The 18,494-nt window shown below is 50.9% G+C and overlaps 1 protein-coding gene across 3 annotated transcripts in view; it reads right to left on the bottom strand.

Annotated features, from left to right (window-relative positions):
• ST3GAL3 (ST3 beta-galactoside alpha-2,3-sialyltransferase 3) overlaps positions 1-18,494 on the bottom strand; it is a 174,362-nt gene that overhangs the window by 9,612 nt on the left and 146,256 nt on the right. For 2 of the 3 annotated variants that reach the window (XM_045545635.1, XM_045545636.1), the window contains 3 exons: positions 16,031-16,094; positions 15,117-15,212; positions 14,660-14,846 (listed from right to left, as the gene is read on the bottom strand). The exons of the other annotated variant lie outside the window; for it this stretch is intronic. In XM_045545635.1, the coding sequence (XP_045401591.1) occupies positions 14,660-14,846; positions 15,117-15,212; positions 16,031-16,094 (347 nt within the window). The remainder of the gene's footprint in view (positions 1-14,659; positions 14,847-15,116; positions 15,213-16,030; positions 16,095-18,494) is intronic. 3 annotated transcript variants of the gene reach the window in all.

The following is an 18,494-nucleotide window of genomic DNA, read 5'->3' on the forward strand; positions in this document are numbered from 1 at the left end:
AATTTAGATGTATATTTTATCATTGAACTTTCTAAACATTAATGCAATGGAAGAAGTTAAAAGATAAACAGATTTTGACTTTGTAAACATTTTAAAGTGCTTTGGTACATCAAAAACATAATAAACAAAATTAAGAGGGAAACAAAAGAGTGGGCAAAATTTTATCACAAATAATAAGAAATGCATATTTTAAAACTCATGAAAAATCAAGGAGACCCCATACAAATAGGTAAAGGACATTTAAAAAAAGGTTAAGAATGAAGAAAAATTCAATTCACTAATGACAAAGAAATACACATTAAAATAACAAGATATTATTTTTTACCCACTATGTCTGTATGTGGTATGTGTATATATATTTTAGTGCTTGTGGTAGCATGCTGAGCTAGAAGTCTCTCACACTGCTACAGGAGTGAAATTCAGTACAGCCTTCCTAAAAAGCAATCTGACAATATGTAGCAAAGGCTTCAAAGCTGTTTATATGTTATGACCCAAAATTTCCCTTCTAAAGGTAATCAGAATGGTGAAGATCTTTTTTTTTTTTTTTTTTTGAGACAGAGTGTCGCTTTGTTGCCCTGGCTAGAGTGAGTGCCGTGGCGTCAGCCTAGCTCACAGCAACCTCAAACTCCTGGGCTTAAGTGATCCTACTGCCTCAGCCTCCTGAGTAGCTGGGACTACAGGCATGCACCACCATGCCCGGCTATTTTTTTCTATATATATTTTAGTTGGCCAGATAATTTCTTTCTATTTTTAGTAGAGACGGGGTCTTGCTCTTGCTCAGGCTGGTCTCGAACTCCTGACCTCGAGTGATCCACCCGCCTCGGCCTCCCAGAGTGCTAGGATTACAGGCGTGAGCCACCGCGCCCGGCCTGGTGAAGATCTTTATAAAAATCTGTTTATTCAGTGTTATTGATAAAAGTGAAAAACCAGGAAAACCAATCTAGAAGTTTGCAACAGAGGTTTGGTTAAATGACACATGATACATCTATGTAACAGAACGTCATAGCCATGAAAATTGTTTTCAAAGAATTTTGTCTCATGATGCATCATGATTTCTGTAACCGATCCTCTGTTGTTGGACGTCTGATTTGTTTCTAGTTTCCTCAGATTCGTTCTTCCTCCTGTGTTCCCTGTCCTCTGCTGACCATTCAGTCTTCCAAATCAGAAACCTGGGAATCGATTTTGGATTCTCCTCCAACTTTCCAACCCATCCTGTCTTACCCGTCATCCAGTTCTTTCGAGTCTGGCTTCCTGGAATCCCACAGGTCCATCCCTTGCTCCCGAACCCAGGGCCACCCCTCAAGTCCGGGTCTCATCATCTCTTGTCTGGACCTTCCCAGCGACTGCCATTGACAGCATCTGTCTGTCTTGCCTGCTAAGCACCTGCAGCCCAGTCGAGTGACTGGAACATAAACGCCACACAATAAATAACTGCTGAATTCCATCCATTTATTCAACAAGCAAGTGAGGAGTGTCTAGAATGGGCTGCCTCCACCTCCCAGACCATTTTCATTCTGCTAGAATGCTCTTTCCATATACAAATCAGATTACATCACCACTGCCCACAGAGGATCTGAGCTTCTTAGCCAGTTTCAATTTCAGCCCACCTGAAGCCCCCCTTGCTAATTCCAGCCCCCCGAGCGAGCGTTTGCTGGTGCTGCTCTTGTCTCTAACATCCTGCCCTCCTCCATCCACACGACCTGCCTGGCTTGTTTTCTAAGACTCAGCACTTGCCTCTCTCTCATCTTTCCCGACCCCCTCCATCCCACAGCAGAATGACCTTTAACCCTTGAGAGGTGGTAAAATATGCAGTTAAGTGCCTTGGTCCTGGAACTCAACTTCAGCTGTGGTCACTCACTGTGTGCAGACCCTGGGCAAGGAACAAGCCATTTCCTTATGGATAAACCAGGGAGACTATTAGTATTTACCTTACCGGCTGCTGTGAGAACTAAATGAGGTGGTTCAGGTTGGGTGCACATTAGTCCCACAGGGCAGGGGCTCACATAGGATTCACTTCTGTGGCCCAGGCCCAGGCCAGCGGGCAGCAAGGGGGCATCAGAGTGGCTACTAAAGGAGATGTGACATCCACCCCAGGCTCCCCACTGGTCAGTAGCTTTTCAGCCTCTTCTGCTGCCCCTTCAGTGGACTGTCTCTGCTCCAACCACTCCCTCCTCGTGTCTCCCACCTCTGTGGCAACATCTCTGCTCTGGCAAATTCTGCCTGTCTTCCAAGGGTCAGCCCAAAAACCAGGTCTTGGGGTAAACTTCTCAGCCTTGGCCCCCATCGGCCTCAGTGAGCAGACCCCAGTTACTCCTCTGTCTCCAGGAGAGCTGTGCATGTGTATATGGGAGGTAAAGGTACAGATGGTGGGACACAGTAGGAAAGGGAAAGGCAGAGAAATGGCCAAGACCTTGGGCAGAACTGGGGAGAAGCCCCTCCTGGGTGGGCCAGATGTGGACTGATAGGAATGGCAGATGCCAGCCTATGCCGAGCATAGCAGAGCCCCTGTCCTTCTCCAGGGTCTGGCAGGTGCCAACAGTTTCCCACCCGGGGTTCCTGCCCGTGCCTGTCCCATCCACACCTACAGGGGGGAGAAGCGCAGGGCTGAGCAGGAGGGGCAGGGAGAGCCAGGACCGGGCACAGCGGGGGCTGTGTGCGAGGCTCCGGGCTGGCTTTCACAGATGTTATTTTATTTACATCTCTTCAACTTTCACCCACTTCACAGGTACGGATCCCAAGATGAAGCAACACGTTCAAGGTCACACAGTCTGCAAGTGGCTGTGCCGAGACTGCAATCTGAGCGTCCTGTCTCCAAGACTGTGTCCTTCTGCCACACCATTCATATCATCACTGCAGTTCCCACCTTGGGAAGTCTAGGCTTGGGGTCAGAGCTGAATGGGACCTCCTCTCCGCCCTCTGCGAGCTCTAAGGTAAGTTAGGGGCCACTCTGGTGCCCCACGTCCCATTTTATAGAGGGGACTGATGCCTGGAGAGGTAAGGGGACTTGCCAGGCTGCACACACAGCTGGCGAGGACCTGAGCTAGATTTGACTTCAGAACCCAGTTCTAAGACATGAGATGGCCTCTCTGAAACAATCTTTCTTGGCCTGTCCCATGTGCTAAAAGACCCATATTTAATCACTATGTGAAACTGGCGTATTAACTTCAAACCCTTTTGAGACCCCGATGAAAGCCCCAGCGTGGAAAGCTACTCCTCTCTTCTTTATTTTTTCTCGGGAAGAGAAATGACCAATTTGATTACTTAGATTTGAGGATACCAAGTGTCTCACATGTACTGGTGGGAGGTGAGAAGTCTCTTTCCCATGCAGGAAGCTCTTCTTGGAACTATGCAGCAGCGGGGAGGCTGAGGGAGCAGGTCATCTCCCTGCCTCTGCCCCGCGTGCCTAGTGCCCCGGAATTCTTACTGCCTCAGGTTGTGTCTCAGCCAGCAGTGATCCCGGACCCTGGGGAAGGGAGTCCTACGCTTAGGCCTCACATCCCAGGGAGCCCCGAGTCAGGGAACTGGGAGCCTGACACATCAACAATTCAGTGCTGCCCTGATTCTTTCCCATCTGTCATTGTCCTGGTGTAGAGTTTCCTCAGAAATTTCAGGGAAACGAGAAACAATAAGACCAAAATATGATTTGGGCATTTCTGTTTTTCCCAGCCATAAAAATATCAAGTACCAACAAAACCTCAGCCTATCTCCTAAAAAAAAAAAACCGAAACTATGGCTCCTCTTCTCATAAAAACGTACACAGGCACAAACACATAACGTTTTGCATACCATTGCAGAGGCTTTGGAGTGTAGAAAACCGATGCCACATCTATGACCCAAGGCACATCATGTCCTCTCTTTAAGCTCCAAGTTCCTCATGAATAAAACAGGGATGACAAGATCTGCTTCCCAGATAGCTGCAAAGTTTAAATGAGGTGCCATGCACGGTGCCTGGTATACAGCAAGAGCTCCACGGATCTTAGCTGTCAAGAGTGCCACAGGAGCTATGGGCATGGGGCAGGGGGTGTGGGCAGCAAGGGCAGCCTGGGACAGGCGAGTGCACAGCCACACCTGCACACAGCCACAGGCTCCAGTGGGGAGCTAGCTTTTCCCTCCGGTTCCCTGCAGACCTCCCTGCTGCTGGGTGACACTGCCAGGCCTGCCACCAGCACAACAGTCCTGTCTCACAGGCCTGTGCCTGCATGTGTCCAAATCTGGCCCAAGGCCTCTCACATCTCATTTCCCTGACCCACAGGACACAACACAGAAGCCTATAAAGCCAGCCAATGCCGCTGGCAGAGCACGGTCAAACCTCCCCTCCGGGCCAGCTGTGGGCTACATTCCTTGTCAAATCCCTCCTCCTCCGGGAACGTCTCGCCTCAGTCAAGTCTGGACCCGGCTCCTCTGTGTGGAGCTGCCAGTCTCCTGCTGATGCAACCTGTTCTGCTCCTGTCAGAACAGCCAGGAGCAATGGGGAAAACATCTGGAAAGAAATCGCCTTCCCTGCCAGGCTCCTGCGATAATGTTTCCTGGCACATTTGTGGGATTCGGCTGCTCGGTGGGCTGGGAGTAGAGAGGTTCACTGTGGCTGGCTTTCTGCAGCAGGAGCAGGGCAGACCGTGCACTCCTGTGCTCCCACTGCTACTGCCTTAGGACAGGCCACCGACTCTCATGGGGTCACTCTAACAGCCACCACGTGTCTCTGCCCTCATCTTGCCTTCCTCTAGTTCACTCGCTTCCCTGCACAGATATGGTCATGGCATACTCAGGCTTAAAACTGCCAGGGGCTCTCCATTGCCCACGGAGACTGTTAGGAGTGTAGGTCTGATTTTGAACCCTGACACCCCAACTACTATAACTCCGTGCCCCTGGGTGAGTCCTTTACTCTTTCAAAGTTTCATTATCCTTATCTGTAAAATAAGGGCAAAAACACTAGTTCCCACTTCACTGTATTTTTATGTTATGACAATTAAAAGTCATGCATATAATATGTTTGGCATAAAGTCATGGTAGCTTCTGCTCTTATTAGTCCTCAGGATAAAGTTCAAGCCTCTTGATGTGACTTTGGCTTACAAGACCTTGACCACCTGTCCCCTGCTCACCCAGCCGCATCTCCAGCCACTGCCCCCAATCCACACAGGCCCATCCCTAATACCTGTGGGACCAGGCACAAAATTACAAATGGATGTCCACATGCCTAAAATTTAGACTCTAAATAATTAAAGTTATAAACCAAGCTATCAAGCTGTTAAATAAAATATATTCTATCCTTCCATGAACAATGACCTGGAAGGCCAGGGTTGAATCTGGAATTCTTACCCTGGAGATCTGGGCTGGACTATGACGGTGCAGGGAGACCCAGCTCCAGCCACTGCCCATCCCAGTCCCACCCCACAGGAAGTCTTGCGCAGTGTGTAGACTCCTCACCCCACACATCTAAGCTCCGCTCACAGCCTCTGCAAACAGCCCTCCTTGGGATTAGGGGACTGCAGAGAGTTGTACTCTGCCCTCAGAAGATGGAAGTGGACATGGCGCCATTAGGGCGAGAAATTCTGAGGTCTCTAGTACCTGGTAATGGCCTGGCGAGGCGGACGCATCTGGGGTGGGCACATCCCTCTTGGCCTTGCATATTCCTCCTCACTCCATGGCAAGGGGTGTGGCCAGAGGAGGGCCAGAGTGGGGTCCAGGGCAGACACTCCTTCTTCCCGGGTCAAAGGACAGTACCACACCCAGGCCATACCCCAGTTATACTGAATAATTTTTAACTCACCAAATATACCACACTCTGCTACCCTCTGTGCCTGAAATGCTCACGTCATCTGGCCAGCTTCTATAGGGAGAGGCTGGAACAAGCGCTTGGCCCCAGGGCTTATGTAAGTATCCTGAAGGCCAAGAGACAGGGTGGCTGATCCTCTTGACCAGGTGGCATCTGTGCCCTTGTGCCCAGGCCCTGTTGCTCTCCTTGATCCTATGGTTGGCTTCTGCCCAGCAGGCAGGCGACACTTATTGTTCTCAATCTCACTTCCGTGAGACTGACTGTCTGCAGATGAGCACAGTGTCCAGTGTTGTCATGTGCGCTGTCCCATTCAGTTCTTACCGCAGTGTAACAGGTAGCAGAGAAGCTTTCATGATCCCCACTTTACAGAAGAAAATGAAACTCAAAGACATGGGCTGTGGCAGAGGAAGAGACTGGTTTCAGTTCCCAACACCGAGGTCCACCGGCCTTAAACAGTGAAGGAACCGGGGGACAGCGGCTGTTCTGGCGGGCCCAGGTGCGGCACCCTCGGAGGTCTGCACTGCTGCTCTGCACTCCATCAAGTACGGAACTGTAATTTACATACTAAACCCCTTAGGTTGTGTTTGGGTTTGACTGTTGTAAGTACCACTGCATTAAAAATCTTTGTGTGCAGATTTTTCCTTCTTTTGAGGGGTGGCTCTTTGTACCAAGTGTCATTTCCTTTCCAGTTTGTCCCCCATTTACACTCCGACCAGTAGCCTCTGAGAGCACCTGCCACTGCACTCTTGCCAGCATCATATATTATCACTTAAACACATTCTTTAAAAACGTGATAAATGGCATCCTGTTGCCTTCACATGGGTTTCTCTGACGGCTCGGAAGGGTAAATATATTTGTGTTGTTCACTAGTCATATTTCTTTCTGGGTGACCTGTTCGGCCTCCTGCCCGTTATCTGCTGGGATCCTATGGGTTTTCTTGTTAACTTGCGTAATAATAACACCTTGTCATGTTTTCTAAATATATTTTTCAAAGTTTTGTGGTACAGTATTTTCGTTTGTTTAACTTAGTTTAAATTCTCATATGTTGTCAAATTTGATTTCTTCTAGCACTTCGGTGCCTTGAAAGTTCTTTCCCTCCAGGGATTTGATTTCTATTCTTTCTTCAAAATTCCCTTTGGTTGTATTTTTATATTTTACTTTTTAGTCCATTTGGAATTTATTTTGATGTACTCTATGAGGAGAGGGTCAAAAACCTTTTTGAAAGCTATATTTGGAAAAAAAGCAATGAACAAAAGAGGAGCCAGCCTGGGGCGGACCGTGTGATGCCGACAGACAGCGGAGAGGCAGAGCACAGGGACTGTTTAGTTCTCGGTTCTTTATCGAGGAGAATGATCTTGGCACCGCAGAAAGAAGATCAAACATGACTATGAGGAAAGACATGCCCCAGAGAGGCAGGAAGAGAGCAAAAGGATGCAAGGGTCTGAATCTAACAGGGTGACCTCCCAGGGCCATGAAAGAAAGAGGCGGCCTAGTTGGGAGGAAAGAGCCCAGACTGCGAGTCAGAAACTTGGGGCTGGCATCCGGACTCTCCCAGAAGTTATTGCCCTACTCTGGGCCTCAGTTTCCACATTTATTTATTCGTTTATGTACGCCAACTATGCTTCACACGCTGCAGGAGGTGGTGGACTTAACGAACAGAAACAAGGCAGGTCCTGTCCTCCGGGGCTTTTAAGAAGAGGAGCATCTCCCACAGCCTTGGGGAGGGGAGTAGGCAGAACACGGAGGTGTGAAATAGGACACAAATTTTGGTACATCCAGAGTGGAGAGTACATGTTGGGTGCAAGAAAGAGTGGCAAGGACAAGGGAGGCATGGAAGGGGCCAGATCGTGGAGTGCTGTGCTACGGAGTTTGAATTTTATCCTGCAGGCCGGTGGTTCTCACACTTGAGTCTGTGTCTGAATCACCTGGGGTGGGGGGGGGGCTTGTTAAAACAGACTGCTGGGACCACCCCCGCAGCCTCTCATTCATAACATACATCTAAGGCCCCCTCCCCTACCAAATGCGTTTCGGACAAGCTGCCAGGTGATATTGATGCTGCTGGTATGAGAAGGAATTTTGACAACTATTGGATCTAGGCAATGAGGAACCATGAAGCAGGACAATGAAGCAACCAGGAAGACACTTCTGGAGGGTTCCTTGGAATACAGATGTGGGGAATGGATGGAGGGAGGACTGACTGGAGGCAAGGGGGAAGGAAGCTGATGAAATGACCCACGCCAGACATTTTTCTTTTTTTAGAGTTGTCCCAGATGGAGTGCAGTGGTTATTCACAGGCATGGTCATAGCTCACTGCAGCCTTGAACTCCTGGACTCAAGCAATTCTCATGCCTCAGCCTGCCGAGTAGCTGGGACTACAGGCACACACCACAATGCCCAGGCAGACATTTTTAGAAGGGAGTTGAAGACTGGTTGAATAGGGAATGCAACGGAGATGGTGGAACCAAGGGTGCTTCCCAGACTTTTAGCTATGAACTTCTAAGAATCAGGGACTATCCCTAGAACCTAGCATGGTCTGGTACACAGTAAATTTCACTGGATATTTGCTGACAAGTTGCTCCTTTAAAGGGAGGGCAGAGGTTGAGTCCATTGAATTTAGAAATAGAAGGTCACTGCCAGTAGAGGGATGGGTTTGGAAGCCAGGCTGGAAAAGCTGAGAAACAGAAGGGGAAACATGGAGATGCTAGGACAGGTGGTGACTCTTCCCAGAAACTTGAAAGAGAAGGGAAGGAGAGGGTGAACATGAGCTAAAGTAAGAGCCTTTATTTATTCATTTTTGAGACAAAGTCTCTCCCTGTCACCCAGGCTGGAATGCAGTGGCATCATCACAGCTCACTGCAATCTCAAACTCCTGGGCTTAAGAGATCCTCCTGCCTTAGCCTCCCAAGTAGCCGGGACTACAGGTGCGCACCACCACACCTGGCTAATTTTTTCTATTTTTGGTAGAGACGAGGTCTCGCTCTTGCTCAGGCTGGTTTGGAACTCCTGAGCTCAAGCGATTCTCCTGCCTCAGCCTCCCAGAGTGTTGGGATTACAGGTGTGAGCCACTATCCCCAGCCAAGGGCTTTTATTTTTAAGGTGAGAGAAACCCAAACAAATATATAGATGTGAGAGAAGGATCCAGTGAAGAGGTGAGAAGGGAGACAAACAAATGAAGGCAGCTCCTGAGAAGGTGAGAGGAGACAGCATCCAGAGCACAGGAGAGAAGTGACCCTGAAGAGGAGAGACATAGGAGGGACAGTTGCAGATGCAGCTACATTTGTGACTGGTGGCTGGGAAGCTGAGCTCTTCAGTGATGATGACCTTTATCGTCCCTGTGTAGCTGGACATGAGATTTCTGCTTGGAACAGGGATGGAGGTACAGCAGAACTGAGGATGGTGAGGGTAGGGTTCTGAGATCAATGACCAGGGACAGGACACGGGAATGGGAAGCAGCACCAACATGCTAGTAAGGTACCACCACCAGGTATTACAGCTTCAGCTGTAATTTCTCTCCCCGTGGGTAATATGCAGCCCCTGGTACTGGACTGGCTGGATGCAGAGAAAGGGAGAAAGGCACCGGGAGAGGGAGTTGTCAAGGGAGTGAGACAGTGTTTGAAGCACAGGACTCCATGCGATTTTTGTGATTGATTTGGATTTGCTGAATGAATGAATGAATGAATGAATGAGAGGTATCATGGTATGATGGTTAAAGTGAGACACCTTTGGTCCAAAATGTGGCTCTACTACTTACTCCTGCTGCTGGGATGGCAGGTGGAGATAAGGCAAGTAATTATGGAGCCCGGGGCCTGGCATGGAGAGGAGCTCAGTAAACAGCAGCTCTTCTCATTCCATAGGCCGCGGCCGGCAGGAGCTGGTCAGGGGAGGATTCTAAGCAGGAAGGTATGTGGTCAGAATCATTTCTTAGGAAGATCCCTGGGGCAGTCAGATCTGGGTCTGAATTCAGCTCTACCACTTAACTAGTTGTGTGACCTTAAGCAAGTAACTCATCCTCTCTTAATCCCTAACTAAAATGGGGACAACAGTAGTTCCTATCTAGCCAGGTCATTATGACAACTGAATGAAGAACTTCCAGGAAAGCTGGTAAACTGAAGAGCTTAATAAGTGGCAGCTGCAATGATGATGATGCTGATGGTGATGATGGAAGGCAAAGGAAGAAGAGGAGGAAAAGAAGCAAGAAGAGGAACAGGAAGAGGAGAATGGCAATGATGGTAAGTAATTATGAGGCAGAGTAACCAAGAGGTCACAAAGGACAGTGATGAGAGTTAGGCTAGGATGCAGTAACGCGGGGTGAGCACAAGGTCTTCCTGGCCCTCACGGGGAGAAGGAGCTCTGTCTGCTGGCGACGGCTGCAAAGGAAACGGGATCCTAGGAGAGCTGGTCTCGGGCATGGCGAGGAGACTGCGTGGTGGGGACCGAGACTGCTGGCTCAGCAGCAGGAGGCCTGCACTGAGTCTCCCCAGAGGTGAGCTGCTGCCTGGCCGGGCTCCTTCTGGGCAGAGTTCATCCAAAGGCTCTGCATCCCTCTCAGGCCTGGACAGAGTATAGCGTTTAGGTGCAGACGGACATTCAATCCCCATCTTGGGCCTGGTCCAATGTGGCCTCTTATTTGGGGACCTGGTGGCCCTGTTTGCCCTGTGGACTTCCCAGCTATTAGCCTACCTGCTGCCTTTCACCGGGAACCTCCTTGTCTCTCCCTCCTCTAGGCCTGGCCTCTGACATCTGCTTCCGGGTCACCTCCTAGGCCAAGCCCTACAGCCTAGACAGAAAAATGCTTCACTCCCCAGTGCAACTGGGCTTCTCTGAAATCAGCACCCCCACCAATAAAAAAACAACAAAAAACATTAATAATTGCCATAGACTGAGAACTTAAATTTACTGTGCTAGGTGCTTCTACATTTCTTCTTACTTGTTAGAACAATGCTGAAAATGCATAGTACTACTCATCCACTGTACAGATGAGATTCAGTCTAAGGGGGCTAGGTAATTTGCCTGAGATAACCCAGCCAATAATGATACGAGTCTGAATTTAAACTCAAGTCTGTGTAACTCCAAGGCCTAAGCCATTTTCCCCTCTTAAACTGTGTTGTCATTCCCCAATTCAGGGACCTGGTCCCCCTGTGCATGAATGTGGGGCCCTGGCCGGCCTCTTAGATTCTGCCCTTCCTCCTTCCCTCCCCAGGGACTGACTGAACTATAGCTAGAAGGTCAAGATTGCCCACAGGCCAACCGCTCCCTCCCCTACCCCTCTGCTCTCCCCTTCCCCTGCTGGGCCCTGGCCGCCTGCTGAACCTGTGTCCTGTCAGAGGCTGCTCAGCAACGAGGCCAGCTTTCCAGGCTCGGAAGTGAGGAGGAGGGGGCAGGAGGATGAGGTGTCTCCATCCTTCATCCAACACTAGGAGGAGAATGCACAGGCCGCAGCGTCTGAGACATCAGGCAGCACGCCCTGAGACATCACTTTCACGTGCCATGCTCTGTCCACACAGAAGGCAGTGTGGTCTCTTGGCCTCTGCACGTGCTTCTCCCTTTGCTTGTAACACTGTCCCCCTGACTCACTCCAGCTCAGGAGAGATTCCTCCAGGAGGCCTTCTCTTGTCCCCAGGGCCGCTTTAGGCCTCTCCCCACCATAGCTCCTACCACACTGCACTCAAGTTTTGGGACTGTCTCTCCCACTAGACTGAGCTACCTCAGGTCCAGAACAGAGCTTCATTCCTCTTTGTATTCCCAGGGGCCAGCACAGCGCCCGCACAGAGGAATCTCACTAATGCCTGGCACACGAGCAAGTGCAGGCACCACTGCAGAGGCCCCTCTCGGAGGACTGGCGTGTAAGCCGGAGGCTGCCTCCTCCTACCAACGTCTACATACAGCTGCACCCCACGGCCCTGGCTCCACCCTCCCTCCCCGCCTCGATGCTCCTCCCGCCCATCCACTGGCGCTCTTCTGAGCTGCCCTGAGTGCACACAGCCTGCTGGGTGCTCCTACCTTGGCTTGCTGGCTTGGTTAAGTCTCTTCAGATCTGGGAGATAAAGGGCCTTTTTGTAACTTGTTTGGAGTTATCGATGCTACTGTCCAGTGAATCAGGGAACCAAATGGCCACAAGTGGTGAAGAGGACAGGTCCCAGGTGGAGGAAGAAAGTACGGCCAGCCCTGGCACAGGTTGTTTGGTTTTCCTTTCCCACATATTCCTGCTTCCCATGTCCCATCAGGACTCCTGGCTACCAGAAAGTGACACGCTGTGACTGCTCACATAGCAAGCGGCAGGCAGCAGCCGTGACTTCGGCCTAATGCCCGTTCCAGCCCTGCCTGGCCAGGGCTTGGCTCCAGAACACAGAGTTGCCTCCTGCCAGCATTCTGCAGGTGAGGCTCCACACAGGTGGAGGTAGCTCTCCAGCAGCCCAGAGGCTGCATGTTTAGAAACACCATTGCAGGAGCAGGACATGCCTGCAGCAGGACCTGGAGAAGCAGCCTCGCTCACTTACCTGGGTCTCAGACGCCCAGGAGTGAAGGACAGCATGGGAGAGGTGCTGTGAGTACATTGGCCTTGGGCACTAAAGAAGAGGCCCCGAGGCAGCCATAGGGCCTGGGTGCTGGGGGAAGTGAGGCCAAGGGCATCACTGGCATCCCTCTGGCAGCTCACTCCAAAGGCTTTTGACTTTGACTTTGGAGCCAGGGAAGGCCTACAGCACTTCAGAGGACTCCTCTCTGTCTCCTCTCTCCCCTGGCCCCCACCCATACTGGGAAGGAGTCCTCACCAACACAAGGCTGGCCCTGGATCCCTGCCTAGGGCCAGGATGCACACGAACATCAGCAAGGTGAGTGTGTGCCTGTGCACACCCCACACTTCCTCAGCCCGCTGCTCTGGTACCTCAGACCTGCCTGCCGCCAAGGCCGGGCCAGGCAGAGAGCTCCTTGGTCGTCATCCTGGGAAAAGAGAGGCCCTGCTGTCTGCTTCCTGAGTGGCCTCAGTATAGTGAGTCCTCTGACTCTAGCTGGCTTCCTTTCTTTTCTTCTTTCTTTTCTTACTCCCTTGGATGAATAGTAAGAGCCTTAAATTAACTGACCTTGGTGTTCTTGGAAGGAACATGGGATAATACCCACCTGGCTGGCTCTGACCCACCCCATGGCCTGGCCTTATTTGGATGGCCTGGCTTTTCCCAGTCTGCCCAGTGGGAAGCAGAAGCTGGTGTTTGAGCCAATTCCAGATCATTTATGGGGACTGGGCACTCAAGAGTAAAAACCAGTGGGATCAGGCCCTACCCATGGGAGTTCCTGCTCTGAGGGAGGCTTTGACAGGTGTCCATGGGCAGAGGGAAGGATGTGGCAGGAGGAGGTGGGCAGATGGGCAGAAGGCCATAGTCACCAAGCAGCCCTCAAGCTTGCTGGGGTTCACCAAGGCAGACCCAATTTCCTCCCATTTCTCCCTTAAAATGCCTGTGACCCTAATTCTATTGCCCTCAAGGCAAAGAGAAGGGCTCTGAGGACACTAGTGTCTCAGACCCCAGGGTTCTGAAAACAGTGGGGTGCTCCCCCAGCCCCATTCTCTGCCTGGTCTACATGGGCAGTGGGCCTGCTTGACGCTGGGGCTGGCTGAGGCCAAATGCTCACTTTGCTGCCTGGCCCTTTCCTTCCCTTTGGAGAGCAGGACTGGACCCAGCGGAGCCCAGCTGCCTCATTCACCTGGTTCTGAGACGGGCTCCCCTTCCCCACTGGCCCACCTACCTGAATTTCTGGACCTGACTTCTGTCTTCTCTCTTGCTTGCTACCTACTTGACACTGCCTGCACTTGGCCTTGCTTGGTAAAGAGCTGTGGAGTTAAACCAAATTGCACTGAGACCCCCATAGTAACCTGTTCCAGCCCCCAACTCCTCCCTCAGTCTCCAGAAAGACCTAGCTCCTTACTATAGGCGGAGGGCCATCTGTCATCCTCCTCCTCTGGTAAGAGGCTTGCGTATGGGAAGATGAATGGCCTGAGCTCGGCAGTACCTTTCCCCTGGGGTTGCTGGTGACAGCTAGTTGAGGAGAGAGGCGGGGATGGACCTGGACAAGTTGGCGGGTGTTCCTGTAGGCCCAGCGCTGGAAATAGAGGTCTCGGGAGGGGACTCAGTGGGTGGTCTACTAAAGAGCAGTCTCACCCTACTCTGCCAAGTAAGCTCCTTAAAGAAATGGACCCAGACCTTTGCCTGCATAGAACAATAAGTAGAGAATCTGATCATTCCTAAAGAGTAGAACCAGACTCAATGGCAGGTTGGGGACCCAGCTACAGGTCAGTGGTAAAAGTAGAAAGTGGAGAGAGGCCAGGACTTACGAACTGGGGAGCTGGCACTCTCAAGTTGAGGAATCTGCTGCTCCTGCAGAATGGCTGGTTCCAGGGCCCCAATTAGGCCTTCCTACCCCAGCTGAGAAAGGCCAGGACCCATAAGACCGGAGTCAGAGAGACCCCACGGGGGATAAGAGGGGGTCAGAGAGGCAGCTGCAAGGTTAGGGCTGGAGAGTTTGAAGATCAGGAGTGACACTGAGCCTGGCCTTAGAGACAGCTTTCCTTCCCCGGAGGATCTAAGGCCAGCGAAGGGCCCCTGGCCCAGGGAAGGACTGTTGGGTCTGGTAAGAAGGCCGAGAAAGGACCTGCATCTGGGTGCCCGGAGGCAGGTGGCAGACACCAGGCATATTAGCTCCAGGAGACTGGCCAGTGACCTTGGCATCTCCTGGCCTCTCTGCCCCTTGGTTGTGTTTAGTGCCTTTCAGCGTTGGGTCATTAATGCTTCTTTTGAAGGTTCCTACTTGTTTTTTGCTGGGTTAACAGGGAGAGACTGCCTGGGAGTTAGAGAAGGCCAGCACAGGAAGGGAAGGAGTTGGTGCCGGGGAGCTCACCACTCTCTCCTTGTAGACGATGTACTTCAACCACTTGAAGTCCTGCCACTTGAAGCCAGCAAGGACAAAGAGAGAGTCTCGCTCGTATTGCTCAGGCCGCTGCATGGCGCCCTCGGGGTAGGTGATGCGCAGTGTTGTTTTGCTGCCCACGTCTTTCTCAAAGCCTTTCACTGGTGCTGAGTTCAGTCTGCAGAGAGCAGGCCCAGTCAGAGCCTGCCTGGGGCCTGTGTCTGGGGAGGAACCGAGATCCCAGAATACCCCAAGTGCAGAGAATGGGGAGTCCAGGTCACCTGGTGCCACCTAGTTGTCTGTCCCAAAGCCCTCCAACCCAGGGTTCTTGAGGCTTCTCTTGACCTCCAGCCCAACTTGCCAAATGGACAGACAGTCCTCAGTGGGCTCAGGATCAGGTTTGGGCCAGGACACTCAGGTGCCCAAGGTGCTGCTTTGGGGAGCTCACCTGACCACAATGTCGTAGTCGTCAATTCGTGACCCCAGAGACTTGTTGGCGAGGACACCTCCATTGCCCACGATGATGCAGCGGCGGCAGCGGAGGCTGAGGGGAGAGAGACAGAGATTCTGTGGGGGGCTGCCCGCCGGTCCCTTCCCCTGCCCCTTTGGCCCCTGACCCCATGCCCTTGGCCAGGACCAGGCTGGGAGACAGGAAGAAGACCCATGGGCTTCTGGCAGCATTTCTGAGAGGAGGCCAGAACACACTGTGGGTAGCTGGGCCCTGGGACTCTCTGGCATCCCTAGTCCCTGATATTTTCCCAGGAAAACAGGGGTGTGGAAAGGCTTGGGTCCTGGCCCTGAGTGGTGAGGAGGGGGCTCTGGTAACACAGCATTCTAGGGTGAAGGTTCCCCAGGGCTTAGTGGGGTTTAGGCAGTGGTCTGAGTTTGAGGCTAAGCCAGGAAAGCAAGAACAGGGCAACGGAAATGGAGGCTCCAGGACTCAAAGCTTGGCTTATTCTCAACTCAGAAGCCCCTAGGCTCTCAGCAGTCAGCAGGGGCCTTACACACTTTGCTTCTCCTGGCCTGACCTCCTGGACATGAGCCCTGCCCCCATCACCATCCCCCACCACCCAGACCTCAGTCCCATTGCTGGGCTGATCTCAGACCCAGTGTCTTCAGTTCTCACCCTCAAAGCCCTGACGTCTGAGGACTGGGATGTCCTGCCAAATGCTGACAGCCCATAGGGATGCAAGTCAGTGGAGTGGTCCCACTTATCCGCTCCACCCACCCAAGATGGGTACCGTATGCGCATGTGTGGACATGTTGGAGAACCTGCCCATATCAGGGAATGGCCAGTTGGCCTCGACACTTCCGCACATGTCAGGCAGCCGGGGGCAAGAGGCTGGGCAGTGAGTGGCTCACCTGTCCAAGGCAGGGGTCAGGCGGTACTCTTTGGTGACTGACAAGATGGCTTTGATCAGATTGTCTGTGGACAGAGGAGGGAGTTCCTGTTAGAAGGTCACTTAAGTTTCCATAAAAATGTTTGCTGATAATCCTACTTGAAGGCACAAGTTCTTGGGGCTAGAGTGAAGGTGGAAGTGGGGAGAGGGAGCTCTGGACACAAGGTCAGGCTGGGCCACTGCCCTAACTATCTCCCTGAGAAAGGAGATGAAGGCAGGAAAACAGGCAGGCTTCTCTGCCGGGAGCCAGGCCCTCGTGCTGGGATGCAGGTTCTTTCCCAGGGCTGCTTCACCTTCCCTGGGATGCCCATCTGGTTTTCTGAGGCGCTGCAGTCAGGCCCCAGGACATGCAGCCCCAGGCCACAGCCTTGCCTGGAAGCTGAAGCGCATGTCTCCCCTGGAACAGGAGTCCCTAATCAGAGCTAGAGGCCATGTGGTGCTTACCTGTGTCCCCACCAAGCAGACACCAGGAAACAAACGAGGAAACACCCAATGCCTGAAGAGCTCACCCTGGCAGACCACCCGTCATCTCATTTGCCGCTACTGCCTCCCCCTCACTTCCGCCTCTTACATCGCTGATCTCTAACGCTGCTCTTGCCAGCGTCTGCCCACCTGCACTGCACCCAGGCTGCTCTCAGCAAGGACGCCCGTCACCTCTGTGCTCTCAGATCTTGTGCCCTATTCAGACTTCATCTTCTTGGGCTCTCTCTGCTTTGGCAATAATGACCGTCCTCCTTTCAAACTCTGGCATAATAAGAGCACTATAATATATTATACTATATCATGTATAATAGGGGAATTGGCTTTGGAGTCAAATCCTGTGACCTTATATAAATCACCCTCTTTGAGCATTAGTTTCCTCATCCCTAAAACAAAGATGGTAATCCCTACTTTCCAGAGTTGTTAGGAAGATAAAAGATAATGTACATAGAGACCTAATGATAAAGTAAATTGGTACCACCACAATGAAGAACATCTTAATAATATCAAATAATAATGTAGAAATGCACACACTAAGAGCCTACAACTATACTCCTAAGGGTATAGCATTGAAACACTCACACAGTTGTTCAAGGAGACTTGTACAAGAATGTTCACTGCAGAATTGTTTGTAATGGCAAAACGTTGGAGGCAACCTAAATGTCTACCAAAGGAAAACAGATAAGTGGTGGTACACAGAATACTACACAGCAGTTAAAAAAATCAGTGATCTATATAGAGCTATATGTACCAATACAGATAAATCTCAAAATCATAAGCAAAAAAAAAAATCAGCTACACACATATGTACATACAATGATAATATCTATAAAATTTAAGAACATGCAAAGCAATACCATATTCTTAAGGGATATATAAATATGTAGCAAAAACATATAAACAAGGAATGCTGACAGCAGAACCAGGATAAGGGCCTCCTGGGGAAGGAGGATGGAGTGGGAAGGGCTACGCAGAGGCTTTAATTGTATCTCCTGTTTTATTTCTTACGCTGGGTGGAAGGTACATGAGTGCTAATTATATTATTCTTTATACTGTTTTGTATGCCTGAAATATTTCATGTAAAAAAAAGATGCCTTCAAAATTAAAAACAAACACATTTTTTAAAAGGAGGGGCAGAGACACTGTCAGATGCAGCCGAGAGGTCAAGTTAAGGACTGCAAAGTATCCTTTGGACTTCACGGGGGCACTGACCAGTGTCACTGGATTGGGGCTGGGGAGTTGAGATGTTCTATAGGAGTGAACGGTGAGAAAGATGAGGCAGCAGGCACAGCTAACCTTTCCAGAAGGTGGCTGAGAATGGGGAAGAAAACAAACCTTTAAGTGCCTTCAGATACACCTTATGGTGGGCTTCAGGGAAGGCCACAGATTCCCTCCTTAACCCACCTCCAATTTCACCTCTAAGGAAAAGCATACTGCTACTAATTGGCCAAGGTCAAGGAAATGAATGGGGCTTTGTTTTCCAGGAGGAGAACCTCAGCAGAAAGGGCACACGCTACCAGGTGCTCTCTTCCTGCTGGTCGATGGGCTCCACATTGGACTTTGCTGGCCCTGGTAGCTGTATGATCAGAGTCTCCAGAGCGGATCAGAGAAAAGAGTGGGCTGCTTGGCTACCTGCACCCAGGGAAAAGGGGTTCTTCATGTGGTTCAACCCAACCCATTAGATTTGTCCTTGGAGGTTTGAGGTCAAAGCTCCGTTTCACAGTGCTTTTGCTGGCCACTGCCTTCTTTACAGGGAGAGGTGGGCAGACTGACCAAAGGGTTCAGGTTTTCTTGAGTCTCCTGGCCAAATAACATCACCCCTTAAATAGTCATTTTATTTAATTCTGACTACAACCTTACACAATAGTATTACTCTCGCCTTTTTTTTTTTTTTTGAGACAGAGTCTTGCTCTATTGCCCTTGGTAGAGTGCAGAGGCATCATCAT

Source organism: Lemur catta, chromosome 3 (genome assembly GCF_020740605.2).
Source record: "Lemur catta isolate mLemCat1 chromosome 3, mLemCat1.pri, whole genome shotgun sequence".
Lineage (NCBI taxonomy): Eukaryota > Metazoa > Chordata > Mammalia > Primates > Lemuridae > Lemur > Lemur catta.